An 11,117-nucleotide genomic window follows, 5' to 3' on the forward strand; every position below is an offset into this window, starting at 1 on the left:
CAAGCACCAGTGCTAGACATCCTTTGCCAAACAACTAGCAAGACAGGAACACAACCCCACCCATTAGCAGAGAGGCTGCCTAAAATCATAATAGGTCACAGACACCCCAAAACACACCATCAGACATGGGCCTGCACACCAGAAAGACAAGATCCAGCCTCATCCACCAGAACACAGGCACTAGTTCCCTCCACCAGGAAGCCTACACAACCCACTGAACCAACCTTAGTCACTGGAGGCAAACACCAAAAACAACGGGAACTACAAACCTGCAGCCTGCAAAAAGGAGACCCCAAACACAGTAAGTTAAGCAAAATGAGAAGACAAGGAAACACACAGCAGATGAAGGAGCAAGGTAAAAACCCACCAGACGTAACAAATGAAGAGAAAATAGGCAGTCTGCCTGAAAAAGAATTCAGAATAATGATAGTAAAGATGATCCAAAATCTTGGAAATAGAATGGAGAAAATATAAGAAATGTTTAACAAGGACCGAGAAGAACTAAAGAGCAAACAAACGATGAACAACAAAATAAATGAAATTAAAAATACTCTAGAAGGGATCAATAGCAGAATAACTGAGGCAGAAGAACAGATAAGTGACCTGGAAGATAAAATAGAGGAAATAACTATCACAGAGCAGAATAAAGAAAAAAGAATGAAAAGAATTGAGGACAGTATCAGAGACCTCTGGGACAACATTAAACGCACCAATATTCGAATTATAGGGGTCACAGAAGAAGAAGAGAAAAAGAAAGGGACTGAGAAAATATTTGAAGAGATTATAGTTGAAATCTTCCCTAATATAGGTAAGGAAATAGTTAATCAAATGCAGGAAGCACAGAGAGTCCCATACAGAATAAATCTAAGGAGAACACGCCAAGACACATATTAATCAAACTATCAAAAATTAAATACAAAGAAAAAATATTAAAAGCAGCAAGGGAAAAACAACAAATAACATACAAGGGAATCCCATAAGGTTAACAGCTGATCTTTCAGCAGAAACTCTGCAAGCCAGAAGGGAGTGGCAAGACTATTTAAAGTGATGAAAGGGAAAAATCTACAACCAAGATTACTCTGTCCAGCAAGGATCTCATTCAGATTTGACGGAGAAATTAAAACATTTACAGACAAGTAAAAACTAACAGAATTCAGCAACACCATACCAGCTTTACAACAAATGCTAAAGGAACTTCTCTAGGCAGGAAACAACAGAAGGAAAGGACCTACAACAACAAACCCAAAACAATTAAGAAAATGGTAATAGGAACATACGTATCAATAATTACCTAAAATGTAAATGGATTAAATGCTCCAACCAAAAGACATAGACTGGCTGAATGGATACAAAAACAAGACCCATATATATGCTGTCTACAAGAGAACCACTTCAGACCTAGGGACACATACAGATTGAAAGTGAGGGGATGGAAAAACATATTCCATGCAAATGGAAATCAAAAGAAAGCTGGAGTAGCAATTCTCATATCAGACAAAATAGACTTTAAAACAAAGAGTATTACAAGAGACAAAGAAGGACACTACATAATGATCAAGGGATCAATGCATGAAGAAGATATAACAATTGTAAATATTTATGCACCCAACATAGGAGCACCTCAATACAAAAGGCAAATACTAACAGCCATAAAAAGGGAAATCGACAGTAACACAATCATAGTAGGGGACTTTAACACCCCACTTTCACGAGTGGACAGATCATCCAAAATGAAAATAAATAAGGGAAGACAAGCTTTAAATGATACATTAAACAACATGGACTTAATTTATATTTATAGGACATTCCACCCAAAAACAACATAATACACTTTTTCCTCAAGTGCTCATGGAACATTCTCCAGGATAGATCATATCTTGGGTCACAAGTCAAGCCTTGGTAAATTTAAGAAAATTGAAGTTGTATCAAGTATCTCTTCTGCCCACAATGCTATGAGATTAGATATCAATTACAGGAAAAAGTATGTAAAAAATACAAGCACATGGAGGCTAAACAATACACTACTTAATAACCAAGAGATCACTGAAGAAATCAAAGAGGAAATCAAAAAATACCTAGAAACAAATGACAATGAAAACACAACAACCCAAAACCTATGGGATACAGCAAAAGCAGTTCTAAGAGGGAAGTTTATAGCAATACAATCCTACCTTAAGAAACAAGAAACATCTCAAATAAACAACCTAACATTACACCTAACGCAATTAAAGAAAGAAGAAGAAAAAAAAACCATACGTTAGCAGAAGGAAAGAAATCATAAAGATCAGATCAAAAATAAATGAAAAAGAAATGAAGGAAACAATAGCAAAGATCAATAAAACTAAAATCTGATTCTCTGAGAAGATAAACAAAATTGATAAAGCATTAGCCAGAATCATCAAGAAAAAAAGGGAGAAAACTCAAATCAATAGAATTAGAAATGAAAAACGGGAAGTAACAACTGACACTGCAGAAATACAAAGGATCATGAGAGATTACTACAAGCAACTATATGCCAATAAAATGGACAACCTGGAAGAAATGGACAAACTCTTAGAAATGCACAACCTTCCGAGACTGAACCAGGAAGAAACAGAAAATATGAACAGACCAATCACAAGCACTGCAATTGAAACTGTGATTAAAAATCTTCCAATATGGGCTTCCCTGGTGGCGCAGTGGCTGAGAGTCCGCCTGCCAATGCAGGGGACACGGGTTCGTGCTGCGGTCTGGGAGGATCCCACATGCCGCGGAGCGGCTGGGCCCGTGAGCCATGGCCGCTGGGCCTGGGCGCCCGGAGTCTGTGCTCCGCAACGGGAAGGGCCACAACAGTGAGAGGCCCGCTACCACCAAAAAAAAAAAAAAAAACTCTTCCAATAAACAAAAGCCCAGGAGCAGATGGCTTCACAGGCAAATTCTATCAAACATTTAGAGAAGAGCTAACACCCATCGTTCTCAAACTCTTCCAAAATAGCAGAGAGAGGAACACTCCCAAACTCATTCTACGAGGCCACCATCACCCTGATACAAAAACCAGAAAAGGATGTCACAAAAAAAAAAACCACTACAGACCAGTATCACTGATAAACGTAGATGCAAAAATCCTCAACAAAATACTAGCAAACAGAATCCAACAGCACATTAAAAGGATCATACACCATGACCAACTGGGGTTTATCCCAGGAATGCAAGAATGTATATTCTTCAATATATGCAAAATCAATTGATGTGATACACCATATTAACAAATTGAAGGAAAAAAACCATATGATCATCTCAATAGATCCAGAAAAAGCTTTCGACAAAATTCAACACCAATTTATGATAAAAAACCTCCAGAAAGTAGGCACAGAGGGAACTTACATCAACATAATAAAGGCCATATATGACAAACCCACAGCCAACATCGTCCTCAATGGTGAAAAACTGAAACCATTTCCACTAAGATCAGGAACAAGACAAGGCTGCCCTCTCTCACCACTATTATTCAACATTGTTTTGCAAGTTTTAGCCACAGCAATCAGAGAAGAAAAAGAAATAAAAGGAATCCAAATGGGAAAAGAAGTAGCAAAGCTGTCACTGTTTGCAGATGACATGACACTATACACAGAGAATCCTAAAGATGCTACCAGAAAACTGCTAGAGCTAATCAATGAATTAGGTAAAGTAGCAGGATACAAAAGTAATGCACAGAAATCTCTTGCATTCTTATACACTAACGATGAAAAATCTGAAAGTGAAATTAAGAAAACATTCCCATTTACCACTGCAACAGAAAGAATAAAATACCTAGGAATAAACCTACCTAAGGAGACACAAGACCTGTATGCAGAAACTTATAAGACACTGATGAAAGAAATTAAAGATGATACCAACAGATGGAGAGATATACCATGTTCTTGGATTGGAAGAATCAACATTGTGAAAATGAGTATACTACCCAAAACAATCGACAGATTCAATGCAATCCCTATCAAACTACAACTGATATTTTTCACAGAACTATAACAAAAAATTTCACAATTTGTATGGAAACACAAAAGACCCCGAATAGCCAAAGCAATCTTGAGAAAGAAAAACGGAGCTGTAGGAATCAGGCTCCTGGACTTCAGACTATACTACAAAGCTACAGTAATCAAGACAGTATGGTACTGGCACTAAAACAGAAATATAGATCAATGGAACAGGATAGAAAGCCCAGAGATAATCCCATGCACATATGGTCACCTTATCTTTCATAAAAGAGGCAAGAATATAGAATGGAGAAAAGACAGCCTCTTCAATAAGTGGTGCTGGGAAAACTGGACAGCTACATGTAAAAGAATGAAATTAGAACATTCCCTAACACCATACACAAAAATAAACTCAAAATGGATTAAAGACCTAAATGCAAGGCCAGACACTATCAAACTCTTAGTGGAAAACATAGGCAGAACATTCTATGACATAAATCACAGCAAGATCCTTTTTGACCCATCTCCTAGAGAAATGGAAATAAAAGCAAAAATAAACAAATGGGACCTAATGAAACTTCAAAGCTTTTGCACAGCAAAGGAAACCACAAACAAGATGAAAAGACAACCCTCAGAATGGGAGAAAATATTTGCAAATGAAGCAACTGACAAAGGATTAATCTCCAAAATTTACAAGCAGCTCATGCAGCTCAATATCAAAAAAACAAACAACCCAATCCAAAAAAGCAGAAGACCTAAACAGACATTTCTCCAAAGAAGATATACAGATCGCCAACAAACACATGAAAGAATGCTCAACATCATTAATCATTAGAGAAATGCAAATCAAAACTACAGTGAGATACCACCTCACACCGGTCAGAATGGCCATAATCAAAAAATCTACAAACAGTAAATGCTGAAGAGGGTGTGGAGAAAAGGGAACCCTCATACACTGTTGGTGGGAATGTAAATTGATACAGCCACTGTGGAGAACAGTATGGAGGGTCCTTAAAAAGCTAAAAATAGAACTACCATACGACCCAGCAATCCCACTACTGGGCATATACCCTGAGAAAACCATAATTCAAAAACAGTCATGTACCACAATGTTCATTGCAGCTCTATTTACAATAGCCAGGACATGGAAGCAACCTAAGTGTCCATCAACAGATGAATGGATAAAGAAGATGTGGAACATATATACAATGGAATATTAGCCATAAAAAGGAACAAAATTGAGTTATTTGTAGTGAGGTGGATGGACCTAGAGTCTGTCATACAGAGTGAAGTAAGTCAGAAAGAGAAAACAAATACCACATGCTAACACATATATATGGAATCTAAAAAAAAAAAAAAAAGTCATGAAGAACCTAGGTGCAAGACAGGAATAAAGACGCAGACCTACTAGAGAATGGACTTGAGGACATGGGGAGGGGGAAGGGTAAACTGGGACAAAGTGAGAGAGTGGCATGGACATATATATACTATCAAATGTAAAATAGATAGCTAATGGGAAGTAGCCGCATAGCACAGGGAGATCAGCTCAGTACTTTGTGAACAGCTAGAGGGGTGGGATAGGGAGGGGGGGTGGGAGGGAGACGCAAGAGGGAAGAGATATGGGGATATATGTATATGTATAACTGATTCATTTTGTTATAAAGCAGAAACTAACACACCATTGTAAAGCAGTTATACTCCAATAAAAACGTTAGAAAAAAAAAAAAAGAATAAAAAGAAGCTCAAGGACCAGTCCCTCCACAGCACTGGTTATCAATAGGCTGAGACCAGCCCAAAACATCCACCCAGCAAGCAAGCATTCAAGCTGGTTCCGAATTGCATCTAAGGATACAAGCACCAATCTGACTCAACCCAACAAACAACCCATTCAACCAATTCAAGAATTCTGCCTTACCATTTTCAAATAAAATCAGTTTTAGCTATGATCTGGGGTACAAAAAAGAAAATCACTCTCACCCAAAGATCTGCCACCATAAACCCCATGGACCCAAAAGCTACAAACACAAGGAGATAAAACAAAGACAAGACAATGGTTACAAAGAGCATGAGACAGGACTAAGTAAATTGTTAGGAGCCAAGAACAATCAAGCTACTGTGGCAAGCTCCCAGGCCTAGGAGCCACCCATCAGCATGACTAGGGAACTAAGGAAATTACCAGCTGTGCCCACACAAATGTTGCATTAAGCTGGAATGGCCCTCATGTCTCCCTTAACATAAGTATTTTAAAATGCCCAGGTAATACTTATCCCAAGTGACACAGCCTAAAAAAGACTAAAAAGACATGTCAATTAAATGCAATTAGTATCCTGGATGGGATCCCGAAACCGAAAAAGAGCATTAGGTAACAATTAAGGAAATATGAAAGGAAGTACAGACTTTCATTAACGTAATTAATATTGGTTGGGACAAATGTCCCGTACTAATGTGGGATGCTGATAACAGGAGAAAACTGGCTACAGGGTATATGAGAACTCTGTATTGTCTAGGCAACTTTTCTGTACATCAGAAACTATCTTTAAATTAAAATTTTATTTAAAAAACAGAAAACCGCTTGCTCCAGAGATCCTTGAATCAGGAAAATAGTTCTCTCAACATTTAGTATGAGAAGGCACTGGCGCATTTGTTAAAAAGCAGATTCTCAGGCCCCACTCCAGAACTGTAAAGTCAGAATGGGAGCTGGCGGGGAGGCCAGAGTCTGCATGGAAACAAACGACCAGGTGATTCTTACGCATCTTAACGGTGGTGAGTCACTATCTTGACTGGTGACCCATCGGTTCCCTCTCCTCACACACATAAATAGCCACCAATGAGGCATTGCCCCTTCCAGAGGGCAACTCACCCCCTTAGGCCTTTGCCATCCCAGGGGAAAACAATCCTCCAACAGTAAACAATCCTAAACTATCAGTTGATACTGGTGTAGCCTGCCATTAGAAAAAGAAAAAAAAAAAAAAAAGTCCCAGACAGTTTCTAGCCTCTCACCTTCCTAAAGAGGCCTTGAGATACCTGCTGTGCCTCCAAACAAAAACTTATCCGGGTGCTTCCCTGGTGGCGCCATGGTTGAGAGTCCGCCTGCCGATGCAGGGGACGCGGGTTCGTGCCCCGGTCCGGGAAGATCCCACATGCGGCGGAGCGGCTGGGCCCGTGAGCCATGGCCGCTGAGCCTGCGCGTCCGGAGCCTGTGCTCCGTAACGGAAGAGGCCACAACAGTGAGAGGCCCACGTACCGCCAAAAAAAAAAAAAAACTTATTCGGTAGTTGACCCTTTGAAAGAGCCCAACCGCATCCTGCAGTACTGGTCCAGGACTCCCGAACCCCCTCCCTAAAAAAGAAGAGGCACAGCCAAAGCATCCCACTGGGGCATCCTCTTCAGCAGACGGATGCTCCTCGGCTCCCTGGCCGTCTCTGGAGCGACCCTCCCAGAGTGCCCTCTCCAAGGCGAAGAGACCCCACACACAAACAGGCCCCGCTGCCCAGAGAAAGGAAGGGTTTGAGCTCCAGCCTTGTCACTATCTAGACCTGTCACTTACTCGGTGGACCCCCGAATTTGTTAAATCTAACTGGCTCTACAAGTTCATTTTATACCAGCAAACGCAGGTTACAGCCTCGCGGCCGGCGGGTCCGGACAGCCAGGTGAAGGGCGCCCGCCAGCAGCCGGGCCGCGACGGGAGAGCGTCGAAACGCTGGGCTACGCCGCGGGGGCTTGTGGGGCGAGACGGAGCTGTGCCCTGACGCCACCCGTGCGTCCCACCCCCCGCTGCTCACCCCGCCGCCGCTGATAGCTCCGATGCCGTCGAACTCCCGGCCCAGCCCGTCGGAGTCGTCGAGCACGTACGCGCTGCCGGGCGCCAGCAGCGCGCACAGCAGCAGGGGCACCGCGGCTTGGCCCGCCGAACCCGCGGCGGCCGTCATGACTTTCACTTGGCGTTGCCGGGAAGCCTGGAGTAGGTGCTCAGCCATTGTGTGGGTCACATGACTCCGGCGCCCGCGGAGGCGGGTCCGGTTGCCGCCATGATGGAGAAGGGCAGGAGGCCGCTGGCGCCGCCGCCGCCATGTTGAGTGTGGGCCGCAGCTCGTTGACGCAGCCGCCGTAATATTGGGGGAGGGCGGAGCGAGCCTTTCCTACTCGGCCGAAGTTCACGGTCCGAGTTAAGCCTTCGCGTGTATCCGTTCGCTGCCTCTCCTTCGGCTTCACCCACTGGAGCACTTTATCGAAGGGGAGGTGGATGTCCAAGGCCAAGGGAGCAGGGCAGTGCGTGGCCTATTATGGACCTCCCCGAACGTCTCCGGGCGCTTCTGCCACCTGCCAGTACGTGGCAGAACGAGAAAGAGGAGCAGGCTTGAGTCTCTATCCTAGTCCCTGTTCAGCTGTCACCTTGGTGGAGTCACTTAGCTTTATGAGCCTGAGTCTCCTCTTACGTAAGATGAAGCAAGAAGAGCAGCCGCATGGGGACATATGATTAAATGAAATACGAGTAAGGCAACAGACAGGCAGTAAATCTTAGCTGAATGCGTGACACACTTAGCAAGCCTTAGCTGACATGGATCTTCATCCTGGTAACAACTTCATCCTGGTAACAGCTTCATTCTGGTAACAACTTCATCCTGGTTGCTTCATAAGGTACTTGCCGCTGCCAGTTGAAATGGTTCCAGGCAGATAACCCTAAATTGGCAGAGAAGTTGTGGATTGTCCTGGGATTCCTGCCACATCCGGCATTGGTCTGAGATTTCTGATTTCCTTGGTATTGAAACAAACGGAAGAGACTATTGAGAGGCTGCAGAGAAAGCATCTCTGATCCCCAGATCTGATTGTTTTGCCCCTTAACTGCAAACGTAAATTTAAGTGTCAAGACTACGATTATACCAGGAGGAAAAATTTATCTGGGCAGTCCCGTAAACACAGTCGTCAGGCCCTTATGATATCTCTAGGTTCTTAATGGACAGTATGCTTACTCTTTCCACCTTCCTAAATTACTATAGGTCTATTGTGATTTACCAAGGACAGTCCCAGCTTGTGTCTATTGTCCTAACATAATTATTGATAGTATCCCTTTCACCCTCAAAAATGTTCTGGCTTGTATGATAAATTATATAGTTCCCTGTATATTGGCCACTTGTTTTCTTCCATTTCTTCTTTTCCCCATACAGCACTTATCTGAACTACCTTCCTTACAATCACCATTCTGTGATTCAAGTCAGTAACTTGTCAAGTTCCACAGATGTACCTTCTCTGAACTCACTCTGATCCATCTGTTCTAATAAAATTTTAAACATGAGCGGAGCACCAGTGGATGCAAGACGTGGTTGATAAATCAAGTAACTGCTAAGCTTCCTACCAACCCTGAGATTTTATATCTGGGATATGCATGTAACATCTGCATAGTCATGTAACTAGAAGAAAATAGAGGGAAAAATACCATACAAGCGAAACTGGGAAGTTGAAACCAGAACCCAGCATATGTCATTCTGTAACACACTGTTGCACCTTGTATTTGGAAGGCACACCACAAATATTTGTGCAATGTGTGATATTTGTAAAAGAGGAAACAGAATATTTAACAGTAAATATGTACCACTAGTTCCCATTAGTTCATAACCAAAGTAATTCCTTACCAGGGAAAATGTCTCTTGTTGCAAATTTCTAATCTACGCTCAGGAAACCATTAGACGAGAAAGTTTCTAATAGGGCTTCCCTGGTGGCGCAGTGGTTGAGAGTCCGCCTGCCGATGCAGGGGACACGGGTTCGTGCCCCGGTCCAGGAAGATCCCACATGCCGCGGAGCGGCTGGGCCCGTGAGCCATGGCCGCTGAGCCTGTGTGTCCGGAGCCTGTGCTCCGCAACGGGAGAGGCCACAACAGTGAGAGGCCCGCGTACCGGAAAAAAAAAAAAAAAAAAAAGTTTCTAATAAAAAAGCAGTAAATACAAGCTGAGAAAGAGAGATCCTTGAACTGCTGGGCACGGCACTCAGATGTGCTCAAGACATGAGATAAAGGGAAACGGCCGTTATCAGACAAGTGATTGTGTGTTCGACTTCCCTTGCTTCTGTGGTTTCAGGGTCCCTGATATACACCAGACAGTAGGAAAGAAGCGTCTCTCAGTTCTCAAAAGTCAGATGAGTTTAAAAAGTAAGGACAGTTTTTCTCTTAAATAAGCAACGTTTCTGAGTATCACAGCTGTACTTCAGCCACAGCAAATTTCTCAGTTTTCTGAAGTGATCAAAATCAGATGGTCTTGAGAAAAGTGAGCAATCTTGCCTTTTAATGAAACGTTATTGATAAAGTCTGTTGTCTCACGTTAAGAAATGGCTTTACTTTTAGAAGTCTGAATTAGGTGATGGTGTCTTAAATCACTGGAAGAGGATGGGCTTTTTAAAACATGATATTGGGACAACTGGATAACTATTTGGGAAAAGATCAAATTTTAGATCTATACCTCACACCACACATAAGTATAACAGCCAAATGGATAAAGCTCTAAATGTAAATAAATGAAACCTTACAAGCTCTGTTAGAAAACATGAGTAAATTCCTGTATAACCAGGGGTCTGGATAGGACTCAATATCTTGACACAACAAAATAAAAGTTTGATTTTTAGAAAATCACTGAAAAATCATATAAGGGTGTAAGAAAAAAGAATTATTTATAAAAGAAGTTGGAAACATTTCTTAAAGTAAGAGTCCTCTGGGGCCAAAAGTATGAAGTATTTTCTTATCATGAACTATCCTGTAACATCTGTCATTTTTCTGATCTTTACAACTTGTACATAAGTTGCTTGATTGCAGTTGTTAATTACATCACCCGCTATTCAATGACTTCTCTCTGTAAACTCAGGGCTTTATATATAAAGACAGTAAAAATGGTTCAAAGGATAGAACCCACATAACGGAATAAATTATATATTGCTTACTAAACATCTTCTTAAGCATAACTACAGATAAAAATTGCTATAGTAAGGAGCAGTGTGGTATAGTAGTTAAACAATCAGCCCTGGAACCCCAGACTACATAGCTTCAAATCTCTCCTACCACCTACTAGCTGTGTGATTTTGGCCAAGTTACTTTACTTCTTTGGGCTTCAGTTTAACCATCCATAAATAGAGATGATGATAGAGAAGTTGATATGAAGGTTAGCAGAATTAATATTTATG

General features: G+C 41.8%; 1 protein-coding gene across 7 annotated transcripts in view; it reads right to left on the bottom strand.

The window, feature by feature from the left end:
• Positions 1 to 7,999, bottom strand: part of GALC (galactosylceramidase) — a 63,107-nt gene extending 55,108 nt beyond the window's left edge. For 2 of the 7 annotated variants that reach the window (XR_004480369.2, XM_004262307.3), the window contains exon 1: positions 7,736 to 7,997. Coding sequence is in view for 3 of the 7 variants with exons in the window: in XM_004262307.3 (XP_004262355.1) it covers positions 7,736 to 7,930 (195 nt within the window). In the remaining 4 variants the exon portion in view is untranslated. Of the gene's footprint in view, positions 1 to 7,500; positions 7,649 to 7,735 lie in introns of those variants that run through there. The other 5 variants (XM_033417947.2, XM_033417999.2, XM_033418117.2 and 2 more) reach the window with 3 other exon arrangements.
• Between the last annotated feature and the right edge of the window lie 3,118 nt (positions 8,000 to 11,117).

Source organism: Orcinus orca, chromosome 2 (genome assembly GCF_937001465.1).
Source record: "Orcinus orca chromosome 2, mOrcOrc1.1, whole genome shotgun sequence".
NCBI classification, from domain to species: Eukaryota; Metazoa; Chordata; class Mammalia; order Artiodactyla; family Delphinidae; genus Orcinus; species Orcinus orca.